We start from the raw sequence: 14,373 nt of genomic DNA, 5'->3' as shown, positions 1-14,373 counted from the left end.
TATCTCGCACGAGTACACATTTTTTTGCCACGATAATTACGACGCAAAATCAGAATCGCATCCCACGTCAAAAATGCAATACTACGTATCGTATACCTACCTATATAAATGGAAAAAGAATACCTGGGTATTGATTGTTAATTTGTTACACATCTATCTAACTTGCATCTGGTACTTTTCAATCTGTTCCAGTTACATTTACCCAACGATGGATGAACTCGCAAATCAATTAAATTTCGTATTATCGTATTTCGGCCTGGAAAGCGTAATCGGCTTGGGAGTAGGAGCAGGCGGAAATATCCTGGCGCGATTTGCATTCGCTCAACCAGAAAAGGTAGGTAAACGTACGAGCTGACCAACATCCGGCCTCCGGGACTCGGAGCCGGGTACACAAAGTGAGGCTGGAAGGAACACGTCGAGAGGTCGTTTAAAAACACATTTGTTGTAAATTTTCGCAGGTCGAGGCGTTAATATTAATAAATGTGGTATCAACTGCGGCCGGCTGGATCGAATGGGGGTACCAAAAATTAAACGCGAGGTATTTAAAATCCAAAGGAATGACGCAAGGTGTATTAGATTACCTGATGTGGCATCATTTTGGTCGAGTAAGTATTACCTTTTTTCAGTACGAGCTCTTGCGTTGAAAAAATTCGATAATATTTTTTTTTTTCAAATTTTTTAAACAGGGTACCGAGCAACGTAACTACGATCTAGTCCAGGTGTACCGTAATTATTTTGAAAAATGCGTGAATCCGGTCAATTTGGCCTTATTTATCGACAGCTACGTCAGAAGAAGTGATTTAAATATTACCCGTGATATGGACACTACTCGCAGGAGAGATAGCAACGCGACTTTAGCTATGCCCATTATGAATATTACCGGCGCTTACTCGCCCCATGTCGATGATACCGTCACCCTAAACGGTAGACTAGATCCTACAAATTCTTCTTGGATGAAGGTGAGAATTTTTTTAAGTATTACACGAATCGATACCATTAAAAATGGAGGACAGATTATTTTTCTAAAATTTCTCCAAGTATGGGAAATGCAGGGGGTATTATTTAAAAATGCTCAAAATAGAAAATTCTGATTGAGAAATCTTGTGAAATTCTTGCAAGACCAAAGGCACATAACCCCTTCAAAAGGGCCAAAATGTACAAAAACTGCTGAAATACTGATTTTTCAAGTATTTGTACTTCCAATTTTTTAGCTAAACAAATTCTTGAATAAGGTACCTACTACCTAATACCTAAATTTTCACTATTTTAAAAAATTTTGGCCACCAAATATCCTCTTTACATGTAATTGGCCTTCCCTGTTGGAAAGACCTAAATTGTAAAATAAAAAAATAAAAATGAGTTCCCAGGTAATCATCAATTTGTTCCCTGATGTTCACTTTAGGTTTTTGGGTCAAAGAGAGCAAGCAAAGGCGAAAATTTACACAAGCACATTTTTTAAAAATATTTTGACCTGAATTTCAATGGCTCCTTCTCTCTCCCTAAAGGACCTAAAATGCATCATAATGAAGCCAAAACAAAATAATATGCTTTAGATTTGCTTGTCTCACATCTTTCTTTATACCACATCCGTTCTCTGAGTACTCAGTTCCAAACTTGATGTTTGTGCTTTGCTCCCAGTACAGGTTCTTGATTATCCGCAGGTCTTTGTCATCACTCATCAATATTGTATTTCTTCAGGATCTCCAACATTCTCTCATGGTTGACATGATAAAATGCTTTCTCATAATCGACAAAGCAAGCAATGATTTCCCTGTTTGCATTCAGTGCTCTTTGAATGATCACTTTCAGCAGGGCAATTTGCTTCTCTCGTCCCTTTTTTCGCTACAAAGCCTTATTGTGTTTTGCTTAGATTTTCATCTATCTTCTTTTCAATTCTGGCATTTATGATGGATATTAGTATGTAGCTTCAGTGCGTAGCAGCATGGCTCATTAATGAGAAGGTTCTATATTCGGAGCATTTTTGCAAGTTGTTCTTCTTTGGTATTGGTACAAAGTTTACTGCTATGAAGTCCTTAGGCAGCATACCTTCATCGTATATTTCATTTATAATCTTCAGCAGCTCCTTTTTGTACTCTGGGGTTGGATGTTTAATCAAGTCTACTGGTATGAGATCTTCCCCCACTGCCTTGTGGTTTATGGCTATCTTCCCCGCGTTTCTCAGCTCCCACATTTCAATTTGTCGTGCGTCCTCCTTGGATGAAATTTCCATTTGAGCTGGACATGTGTCATCTACATATAGTTCTTGTATGTAGCTGATCCAGACCTCTTCTGTTTCTTGATTGTTAACACACTCGTACTTTCCATCTTTTCTTCGCATATATGCTATTCCACTTCTCCTTTTCTTGTGGGTGGCCATCATCTGCTTCACTTTGGTATGCATTTCTCTAGAGTTGTGCCTTTTCTCCAATTCTTCTATTTCTCGGCACTTCTCATACCATTTATTTTTGGCCATTCTGCACATTCCCATGATCTCGTTATTTAGTGCTTTGTATTCAGTACTTCTGTCTGCTTTTCTTCATCCTTCCAATCAGATCCAGTATCTTTTGAGTCATCCATGGTTTGTGTTTTCTTTTTTCTTTGAGTGGAATAGACTTTTCTACTGCTGTTTTAACCTTTTGCTTCCATTTTTGCCACATTTCTTCAATACCTTGTTTTTCTTCTGACTTGTCTTCCTTTTGTTTTTCCAGTTCTTCTTGGAATTTATTTTGGGCGTGCTTTGATTTTATTTTCCCAATGTCAAGTTATGGTATCATTCTTTGCTCTTCTTCTGGCTCTTCATGACTATCTGACATTTTGCAGCCAATAGCTTATGGTCAGAGTTACAGTCAGCACCAGGATATATATGGCAGTTCTTCACTGTGTTCTTGAATCTTTCTTTTATGAGTAGGGTGAAGTTGCCAAAATTGTAACGGCGCTCAAATTGTACCACCCCCTCTATTGCAGAAACTATCTGCAGGTAGCACTTTATTCTGATAAAATACATATGTTACTAGCTTTCATTTAAAGCTCTCTGATACCAATATCAGGCACATTGAATCATTTGTTTTTTTTTAATCACGTTTTTTTAGAAAAATTGTATCTTCCATTAAAAAAAACTGACCTGTTATGTAAGGTAAATGCGACCAAACAATTTTGAAAATCTATGTTACATTCAATCCTCCCAAAAGTATGTAATATTACCTACATTTAGAGATATTTATGAAAAAATTTCATCATCATCAACCTGAGTGAGAGAAGATTGATGTTAAAAAATGCGAGTTGCTCAAATCGTACTTGTTGATGGTTATTCAAATTGTACCATGATTTCAATACAGATGTAATGTCATAGAATGTTAAGAAGCAAAAATATGGAAAATGGTCTTTGGAAGATATGGAAGGACTCTTTGGAGGAATATGGTGAAAATAAAATTGGTTTGAATGAGTGCTGCCATAAATATGATGAAATACCCAAGCTCACCTTTCTTTGACATTTTAGAGGCATTGTAAAAAGTGGATCAGATGAAGGAATGAAGGTCAAGGAACGGGGGGGGGGGGACATTATATGGTCACATTGTTACAGACATGACGATAAAAAATCAACAAATCGTCATTAGATAAATTCTTTTATAAAGAAATAAATATGAAAAATTACATGAAAAAATTGAACATTTATAATAAGAAAAATTGAAATACATTGACGTATAACGCGTATAACGAATTGAAAAGGAATGAAGAGTGATTCGACAAAGGGCATGGGTGGATAAGATGGGTGATTTTGCCTTTTACTCCTAGTGTAACAAAATCTTAGGGGTAGGTAAGTACCATTGAGGCATGTTCACTGACGAAGTTTCAGACCTCAATTGTGAGTGGTCCTTGAGTAATGAGCTTTTTACTCAAAATGGTTTTTATTTTTTTTCTCTGGATTGGCTTGACCGATTTCTTTCAAACTTGAACCAACTTACAGATCATCAAAAGGGCTTTAATTGAAAAAATTGACAGCTCCCCCCACCATTTTCCCCCCTTCAAATATCAAAATCAAACTTTCAACCCCTTCCTTACCTAAGAACCCCAAGAGGTAAACTTTTTAAACCAACATTTTTAGATGCGTTTTTAACCCTAGAATAACATATATTTTGCTCAAAATTTTATTTCATTGGGCACATGGTCAAAAATGAGAAAAAGTGGGGGTGCTTAATGATTTTTATAGAGTAATAATGAGAACAACAGAATAAGGATGAAGTTATTGACGTGATTCTTCCCATACTATTATTGTTTATACCAATATTTGAAGATAATCAGAGTGCCAAATCAGTCGGACCCTCATTTCAGCATCTGTGTTCCCCCCCTGCCCCCAATTTTGGGGGCCAGAACAAAACTAGCAATATGGGTGTCTTTTTCATATAAATTGACCCTCCCGAAAACGAATATGAACTCGAAATAACCATCAGACTCTTCTGAATACCATATTTATAGAGGATAAGTGCAATATAAAGTGAATTAGATTGAACTTTCCTCAACTACAATGAAAAAATCTAAACAGTAGACAATAAGGTTATTTCAAGTTCATATTCGTGTTCGGGAGGGTCAATTTAGATGAAAAAGACACCCATATTGCTAGTTTTGTTCTGGCCCCCAAAATTGGGGGCAGGGGGGGGGAACACAGATGCTGAAATGAGGGTCCGACTGATTTGGCACTCTGATTATCGTCAAATATTGGTATAAACAATAATAGTATGGGAAGAATCACGTCAATAACTTCATCCTTATTCTGTTGTTCTCATTATTACTCTATAAAAATCATTAAGCACCCCCACTTTTTCTCATTTTTGACCATGTGCCCAATGAAATAAAATTTTGAGCAAAATATATGTTATTCTAGGGTTAAAAACGCATCTAAAAATGTTGGTTTAAAAAGTTTACCTCTTGGGGTTCTTAGGTAAGGAAGGGGTTGAAAGTTTGATTTTGATATTTGAAGGGGGGAAAATGGTGGGGGGGAGCTGTCAATTTTTTCAATTAAAGCCCTTTTGATGATCTGTAAGTTGGTTCAAGTTTGAAAGAAATCGGTCAAGCCAATCCAGAGAAAAAAAATAAAAACCATTTTGAGTAAAAAGCTCATTACTCAAGGACCACTCACAATTGAGGACTGAAACTTCGTCAGTGAACATGCCTCAATGGTACTTACCTACCCCTAAGATTTTGTTACACTAGAAGCAAAAGGCAAAATCACCCATCTTATCCACTCATGCCCTTTCCGAGCATAAAAACAAAAATCAAAAAACAAGCGCGGCCAAATATTATTGGAAAAACTTTGCGAATGCCCTGAAAAATCGGAAAAATCAACAAATAATTTTGGAATCACGATTTTGGTTGTTACAACATAGGGAAACTTAAAATTTGATTTTGAGGTAGTGGGAGGTCACAGAGCTTTATTTTTATCAATTTCATTCACAGGTACAATTTGAGAAACTGGTGGTATGATTTCAGCAACTAGGTCCCTAAATCGTACCATTTTGAGACCTTTGCATGGATTCAAATAGCACATTTGCTACTTGAGATGCAATTTTCATTTTTGTGCGCAAATGTAGGCAAAAGACAAAGGTACCATTTGGTGCACGAATGGTTCCCAAAAAATAATTAGAGCGTGGTCCAGGCTGAAAAAACCAAAGTGGTACAATTTGGGCAACCTTACCCTATGTAGTCTATCTGGTTTCTGACTCAATCTCTGGGACTGACCCACATGTATTCATAATCTTTAGATTGTGTCTTTCTGCAAACCCTACGCGCATTTCACCTCTTTCATTCTGCTCTTCAAGTGCATACCTCCCTGCAACTTGGCTGCCATGATCATTCCTGACTTTAGCATTGAAGTCTCCCATCAAAAACACAACATGATTGTTTTTCAAGCAGCTCATCACTTCTTCTAGGTCATTGTAGAAGTTGTTGATTTCTGCTGTACTACTTTCTGCTGTTGGCGCATAAACTTGAATTATCACAATTGGTTTCGGCTTTACCTCCAATCTCACAAATATTATCCTCTCTGATTCTGGAATTATGGCACTGATTTTATTGCTGATTCTAGTATGTATTAATATACAGGGTGCCCAGAAATACCGAGTACCCCTAAAAAGTTTTTCATTAAAAATATAGGTTGGCAACGTGAAATAGATACCTACATATGATTGGTGGAATGTTATCACTCCAGTCCAATAACTAAACATGTGCTATCATTATTATCATTCACTGTGACCAACCAAAGTATTTAGTAGAAAACTTTTTTAGGGGTACTCGATATTTCTGGACACCCTGTACCCACAACTAGTTTGTGTGTGTCTTTCCCAGTGTAAATCATTTCATAATCTTTATCTGTATAAAAAAAAGGAAAAATTCTGAAAAATTGAGTTTTCATTTTTCGCTTGCTTTTGATTAAATGGCAGAATTATTTAAAAATTTGGAAAAAAGAAGGGCCTTTGGGGAAAAAGGACCTTTTATTGAATTTAAATGATCCATAGGCAAAAAGACAAACTTTTCCTGACCTTCTGGATTGGAAAGACTGTCAGACACATTGGAAAAATTTAGCCACAGTCAACCACCTCCAAATACCCCAATTCAACGTCAAATTAAGTCCAATAAAAACATAATTTGAGCAAGTTGTCACTGAAATGATTTCCAACTCAGATATCCTTTTGAAATTTTGACACAAATTTAAAAAAAAAAAAACCAAACATACCTAAAATTAATGAAACGGATTTTTTATACTTATGCCCCTTTTCCCAATCAAGAAATCTTTGTACCAAAGATTTTCCCACTTCAGGCCAATTTTTCAACCTAACATATAACTACAATTTTGAAAAGGATCATAATTCCAAATATATTTTTTCCATATAAATAGACATACTCTTTTTTCTTGAAATAATTTAAAATGAATTTTAAATTTTCAGATTTCCGACTGTGGTATGGTATTGGAAGAACAACCTCATAAAGTTTGCGAAGCTTTACGTTTATTTTTACAAGGTTTAGGTTATGGTAAGTAGATATTTTACTTCCACGTTAGAATTTTTTTCCTTCTCGCTCTTTCCTATAAACTATATATTTTGCAACAAACAATGAAGTGGCATACTCTCATCGCTCTTGATGTAAAATGGTTATACTTATCAAAATGTACATAAATGTAAATTTATACCAGTCAGGAAATTACACCTATAACACTATTCTCGTGATAAAAAAAAAATTTGCAAAAAAATTATTAGGTAGCACTTCGAACATAAGTTCAATTCTTTCAACAATGGAAAATTTTACTCTTTGATGATAGAAAAAAAAATTGAAATAATAAATTCTCATCCAAACCTCAAAAAATTACACTATCAAAGGCCCTTGTTTCGAAAACCAAATCATTGTATAGATACGTAGCGTAGAGTATAAAATATTGAAAAAAAAAACAATCCTAGGCGCATTGTAACAATTAGGTAATGCAATTAAATTTCTGATTTTCATTTTTGTTCAGATAATAACAAGTTATGCTCAGTGAGGAAAGCCAAATAAATTACACACGTCGTTCAACTACTGTCAAAAAAGCCTCGCAACATGCAGCGATTATGTGTGACTCGATTTAGTACGCGTCAACTTTTTTCCATAATACACGTTTTTTTTTTGTTTTCTTTATGATTTTTTTTTCGTTTTTTTTTGTCTGTTTTTCTATACCGAAAAATATGAGCTTGTTAATAGTTGATTAGTTTCCATCGTCGTTCGATTGATACTACGTATAGATATATACGATCATACACCCATCGTATATACTACATAATAATTTATATGGTATACGGTGTGTGGCGTACATACGTATATTATGGTAGGCATAATACTATAATTGACAGTAGTTGTATAGATCTAATTTATATAGCCGTTGAATGCGCCGTAATAACGTATCAATTTTCGATCAGTCTGCTGGCCGATATGTATAGACAATTCAGTATTTTATTTTTTTCCTCGTTAATGTACGAACGCTTCATTGTTTCTGTATAATTATATCGGGGGAAAAAAAGGGAGAATTTTCATTATTCTTGACGCCTCTCTGTTTCTCTTTCTCTTTTATTTTTTTCTGTTCAATAGCAGAGCTTTTTTTTTTTTTTTAGCGATTTATACGCAGTTTTTTATTTTTATTTTTTTTCTTCTCTTTCATCAACCCGTATTTTATTTTTAAAATAGTTTTGTTTCTGTTTGGTTAATTTTTTAATCGATTTATATTTTCTTTTATGAAGCGGTAAAAGTTGGCCGTCCAAAATTTATGTCAGCGTCATCTCTCGAAGGTAAATGTAGTTAGAAATCATGATTCAGTCAAAAATAAAACGCATATGCTTGGCTGTATTACATTAATACAGCACCCGATGTGCCCCTGTCGTTGCTTCTTCCCAGCTCATTTGCCGCCGCTGCAATGTAAGTCATTTTGTTCGCTTAAAAGCTTTTCTCATATATTCACCCGAGGCTCTGGCCAAACGAACGGATAAATTGATGAGGATGTGGAGGGGAGGAGGGGGAGATGGACTTGGAGAAGGTGAAAAGGTGGGAAGTGAGTTAAATTTTTGAGTATTAATGGTTCAAAATTCAAAGAGCATTGTTAAAGGGGATGTTATTATTTTTATCATTTTTTTTATTTTTTAAAATTATTTTTCAATGATATTTAAAAAAAATAAAAAAATAATTAATTCATACTAATAATTTTAATAACAAAATGTTTGAAGTTAATTGCTCGAAAAATTCACCTCGAAATCAAATTCACAAATCAAAACTCACCCCCACCACTTTTCATTTGGCCGGAGCCTACTCTTTATACAAATAATATCGATCATTATTGAATAATGTATTGGATTTTTTTGTAGGAATATCATCATCATTTTTATATATGCATTTTTTTTTTAAAAAAAAACCTCATAATTTATTGTATGTGTATTTTTAATCAATAAGTTGATATGTGTTCTGCGTTTTTAAATGTTTTAATTACGTATTGTTCATTCACACGTTAAGGAAATTTAGGAAGCGCCGGAAAAAAAGATCTAAAAAATGGACACTCTTCGAAGTACGTTCATAAAAAATTCACGTACGGAATAATTTTTTTTTTTTAATTTTTTTGACTTTTTTTTCTTTTCTTTTTCTTTTTTTTTCGTATAATTTTCCTTTTTTTTTTCTTACAAATAGGTATCTATATAGCTCACACACTCGAACGATATAAAATGCAAAATCACTTGTGTTGCGCGTTTCGTATAAACTGATTATCACTTTGTTATTGTGGACGTTATTTTTTTTATTATTTGTTTTTTTTGTTCGTTTTGATTTTTTTTTAATGTTTTTTTTTTGGGTACGTCTGCGCGAAGAGGCTACCGTCACATTTTTTCACACACACGAGCGATCGAGATAGAAAAAGGTCATTCTGAGTCAATTCAATCGAGTTTAGACCTACCCCTCCCCCCTCCCCTCGGATCTTCCTTAAATTTCAAGGCAACTTTTTAGAAATTCTGATTGTGTTTTTCAATACATAAAAAAAGTAATTTTGATCAGAATTTAAACATTTTTCCAAAAATGGACGTTTTCAGTGGTAAAAAATTTCGAGTAGAGTCAAAATATGCACTTTTTGGGGAATTTTTCTGTCCTTTGGTCAACAAAATTGAGCAAAGTGTAGAAATTATACTTGAAAGTTGAAACATAAATTAAAATAAATTCATTTTCTGAGTTGTCATAATTTCAGTTTTATTTGGAAAAATTGGAAAAATTCAAGAAGAGCCGAAATTTTTTTTTAAATTGTTGTTCGCTCTAGAAGCATCTTGTTTTTAAATAGAAATGGGGGTGTAAGTCAAAAAATAAAAAAAATGTTGGAAAATAAAATTAAAAACTTTTTTTTGAAAAAAAAAATTGTTTTTGTTTTTAAAAAATGAAGCAAGTCGTATTTCGAACTGACCTTTTGAGAGGTGAAAAATTTCAGTTTCATTCACAAAAAATCAGAGTAGAGTTGAAAAATTTTCCAAATTGATACTCCTTTTTGTTTTTTGTTTCAAAAACTGGTGTTTTGAGTTGAAAAATTAAAGTTTTCACATTTTTTGAATGTAACTGATTTTCTGTGTTACCAAAATTTAGGTTTCATTTCAAAAAATCCAAGTTGAAATGAATAATTTTCAAAATTTACGTTTTTTCGTGAATAAATAACAATTGAAATACATTATTTAAATGATCAAGACGTCCTCAACTGTCAAAGTTTTCAGTTTAATTTGAAAAAATTCATTCAGAGTAAAAAAAATTTATTTTGAAAAATTTTTGATTTCATCAAAAATGAGAAAAATGTACTTTGATTAGTAAAAAAAATTGAAAAATAAAAGTTGACGTATTTTTCGAACAAATGACTCCCTCCCTTCCCTCCAAGTGGTCAAAATTTCAGTTTCTTTTGAAAAAAACTCATTAAATTCAAAAAAATTACAATTCGAAGCATTTTTTTGTTTTGTTTTTTTTTTTCAAAAAAATGGCACTTTTAGTGTAAAAAATCCGGAAGTTACAGAACCGAATCAAAAAATTTTCAAAATTAACGATTTTCTTGGGAAAAACAATTGTTGCTTTTCCTTCAAAAAATGCCATTTTTAGTCAAAAAAAATCAAAAAAAATTTCAGTTGAAATATTTTATTTAAAAAAAAAAAAACATTTTTTTGAGCAAATTAAAATTCTGGTTGGGTTTGAAAAAATTTCAGTACTTGAAAACTTTTTATTTTTGAAGAAAAAATAGCTAAAATTGCGTTTCAGCGGTTCAGAAGAATAGAAAAAAATTGGAGTTGACACATTTTTCAAACAATTGACCTCTTCAGTGGTCAAAATTCCAATTTCATTTAATAAATTTTGATTCAAGTTGAAAAAATTCTCAAAATTGATCATTTTTGTAAAATTTTTCGTATTGGAAAAAAATTGGAGTTGAAAATGTTAACCCCCCTTCCCCTACCTTTCTTCGTTCCCCATTGTTTAATTTATTTTATTTTTTTCTATTTTTTTGTTCTCGAATTCAAGAAAAATATTTTTCAATGAACCTTGAAGATATTTTTCTAAAATTTTTGAGTGATAATTTTCTCATAATATTCATTAAACAAAAAATCCATCATAAAAATTTATACTTTTACTATTTTCTGACAGGAGAGGGAGGGGCGGGAGAGGGGAAATATAAATCCCAATTCTAATTATAAAAAAATCACTTAAAATTGAATGAAATCCTGAGTTTTCCGAAAAAATTTCAAAAATTACTCAAAAATACATAAAAAGAAATTCTTTTTAATGGCATCAGCGTATCATAAAAAAAATTACAAAAAAAGCAAAAGAAACACAATTTTTCTACAATGCAAGAAAAAATTATAAAATAAAAGCACAAGAAACACAACTTTTCTACAATGCAAGAAAAAATTATAAAATTTGATGAATTATATGTCACGTGTAAAAATTCATTTATTGAAATATCACAGAAGTTTTCAAAATCCTGATAAATCATTTGAAGTGCAGGAAAATGGAATAAAATTTACCAAAATAATTTACAAACTACAAAAATATTCATAAAAATATAATATTCAGTCTACAAAGATTGCAAAACTTATGCAAAATATATTAAAAATTCTTCCTAAACGTGGAAAAAAGTACAGTCCAATTGATCAATTCCCCCCCCCCCTAAATCGAAAACATCCCACAAACATTGTACATAAAAAAGTTGATAAAAATTGTTGAAAATACCAGATGAAAAATTTTCCAGAACTCGGTATAAAATAAAAATTTTGAAAAGGGTAAACTTCCTCTGTCTGTATCCCCTTCCCCTCCCCCTCCATAAAAATTAAAGAAAGTTCTTTCATAACAAAAATTTTCATTTGAGCATGAGAATAACCCAAAAGTCGATTTTTGAATGGCAAAAAACAACAAAAACAACTTGATCATTCAATTTTTCAATTTTAATTAAAATTTTAGTGTCAGAAAACCTGTTTCACAAAATTTTCAAAAAATCATAATCTTTGATCTTTGATTTTTTAAAAATGATTGACGACTTTGAAAAAATTTCCAACCCCTAAAAAATCAAAAAGGTCGAAACCGAACTGAACTGACGAGGAGAGACACAGTAAACGTCGAAAATTATACTTGCTTTGGCTTTATGTTTTGTTTAAAACGCTTTTACAATATTTTGGAAAGTGTATTTGAAAATTTAGGATAATATATTTTTTGTTTCGCATTTTTAAATGTGGAAAAAACGTTGTTCGATGTATCTCTACTTACATTTTTTTATGGTGTTGCTATTTTGAATGTTTTTTTTTGTTATTTTTTTGTTATTTTTTTTTTTTGTACATGACAGTAGTAATGTACTAGAAATCATACATTATATTATATTTACGTAACGTCATCTCATCAAGTTTTGTGGCGCAATCGTAATTTTTGCGGTATTATAGTTTTTGTTTTTTGTTGTATTTGGCGTTTTTGCCTTTAATCGCCGATTTCATCATTGTATAGAATGGTTATTTACATAAATAATATTTTTTTTTATCGAAGTATATACCTACCTATACTACCTTTATGGCATGTTCGTGTCTATATTTATTCGTTTTATCTTAACGTATACGAATTTACAAAAAAAAAAAAAAAAAAAAAAAAAGTAAATAATATAAAAATATAAAATATACACCTAGACCAGTGACTAGTATTAGTATTCAAATATTTTACTCTCTAAAGTAGTAATATTTAAGTACCTACATATATCCTTTTCAAAAAAAATACTAAACGTTCAATCGATTTATGTTACAGCTTTTTCTTACCAAGATGACATTAAAAACGCAATGTGGATGCTTCGCATAACAGAAAATCCAATTTCTAAAATAGTTACTTGCTAAAAAATGGCAAACAATCGAGCATTACACGTTTATATAGAAATATAGGTTACCTATCATGTTGATAAAAACTAAATGAGCGAAAACCCAGTATACGTAATCGCGTCTACGAATTGACAAAACTTTGAAATTTAAAAAAAAAAATATTCATTGTACCAAAATATACGCATGTATGTAATTTAAACGAATTTTAATATTTTTAAACAAACGTTCACTTATTAAGCTATTATACCTTTAAAATTATACGAATTTTTACCTTGTTATTTATACGAATAATTATAAATAAAAACCATACCTACGTTTTGATAATAGATAATTTATTATAATTATTTATATTATTTTAACGACCGAAGATGCATTATTTGTAAAATGTTATTTTATCAAACGCTTCAAAAACACACGTGTTTTACTATTTTTTTTTTTTTTGTTTCAAAATTTTACGACGAACTTTACCTACCTACGTTTGTCTACGTTTATTACTAAATATTGAAAAACATGACATTTTAAAATTAAATTACAATCAATCATTTTTCCCCTCCCCCCCTACTACCCCTACGATAAGCTGTTCATGTGTATGTGTACTATAAATTATAAACGACGTATTTGTATTCGTTAGAGAACGCGCGAATAACGCGGATTCATTCATTTGTAATAGAATCTTTTTATAGTCAGCTTTTTAAATGTATTATATATTTATATTTTATAAATATACCAAAACAAAAATGCTTCGTATGTGTTTCAATATTTTCTCCACTAACTGGATTTATTAATGAATTGAGAAGGAAAAAGTACGTACCTCCGGTTATAAATCTAAAAAGTGAATCGGCCCTCCGCTCAGATTTTGAAAATATTCACTAATTAGGTACGCTGGGTACTTACCAAATAGATGGATTCTGGTTCTGGAAATGTTATTAGCGAAAGTAGAATTTTACTTTTCTATGTAGCATTAAAATTCCTGTTTTATTCAAATGGAAATTTTTTCCAATTTATAAGACGTAGGTAGGTAGGTAGGTAGGTAGGTAGGTATACTCTTATTGTTAATTGTACATTGCATCGATTTTCAAAAATTGAATTATTCAGATAGGCACATTATTTTCTTAAACTTGACATTTTTATTTAGAATATTTTCAAAGTCGTAAGCCAAATCAATTCATCATAGACCTTTGCGCTTTTGTTTTAGAGTTGTTACTCGTTCTCGTCGAGGGTTTTTCGTGGTTAGGCGGCTTTTCTTCTTTCTTTCTTTACGACGGTTGCATTCTGTAATGGATAACGCGCTTTCGGATATCTCTGATTTGATATTGTTATACAGGAACAGATTTGAACGAGCCTTCACCAGCATTTATTTCGGCAGGGAAACGGCGCTGACCTCGTGAAAAACGAAGTCGGCGGTTCTCCTAGGCCTAGCGAAAATTACGGTAGAATTGACGTGAAATAAGCGTCAATCGAGTGGTTTTTTTGATGGTTGAATGTCGCAAACAGGCGTCAATCATTTAGG

General features: G+C 32.1%; 1 protein-coding gene across 5 annotated transcripts in view; it reads left to right on the top strand.

Annotated features, from left to right (window-relative positions):
• Positions 1 to 13,606, top strand: part of MESK2 (misexpression suppressor of KSR 2) — an 87,726-nt gene extending 74,120 nt beyond the window's left edge. Inside the window, exons 6-12 of one of the 5 annotated variants that reach the window (XR_010558505.1) lie at positions 193 to 334; positions 459 to 605; positions 687 to 959; positions 6,939 to 7,023; positions 7,502 to 7,609; positions 8,256 to 8,430; positions 12,796 to 13,606. Coding sequence is in view for 2 of the 5 variants with exons in the window: in XM_065362528.1 (XP_065218600.1) it covers positions 193 to 334; positions 459 to 605; positions 687 to 959; positions 6,939 to 7,023; positions 8,256 to 8,303; positions 12,796 to 12,881 (781 nt within the window). In the remaining 3 variants the exon portion in view is untranslated. The remainder of the gene's footprint in view (positions 1 to 192; positions 335 to 458; positions 606 to 686; positions 960 to 6,938; positions 7,024 to 7,501; positions 7,610 to 8,255; positions 8,431 to 12,795) is intronic. The other 4 variants (XR_010558506.1, XR_010558507.1, XM_065362528.1 and 1 more) reach the window with 4 other exon arrangements.
• The last annotated feature ends 767 nt before the right edge of the window (positions 13,607 to 14,373 follow it).

This window comes from Planococcus citri, chromosome 4, assembly GCF_950023065.1.
Source record: "Planococcus citri chromosome 4, ihPlaCitr1.1, whole genome shotgun sequence".
NCBI lineage: Eukaryota > Metazoa > Arthropoda > Insecta > Hemiptera > Pseudococcidae > Planococcus > Planococcus citri.
This window is presented reverse-complemented; position numbering and strand designations above follow the sequence as displayed.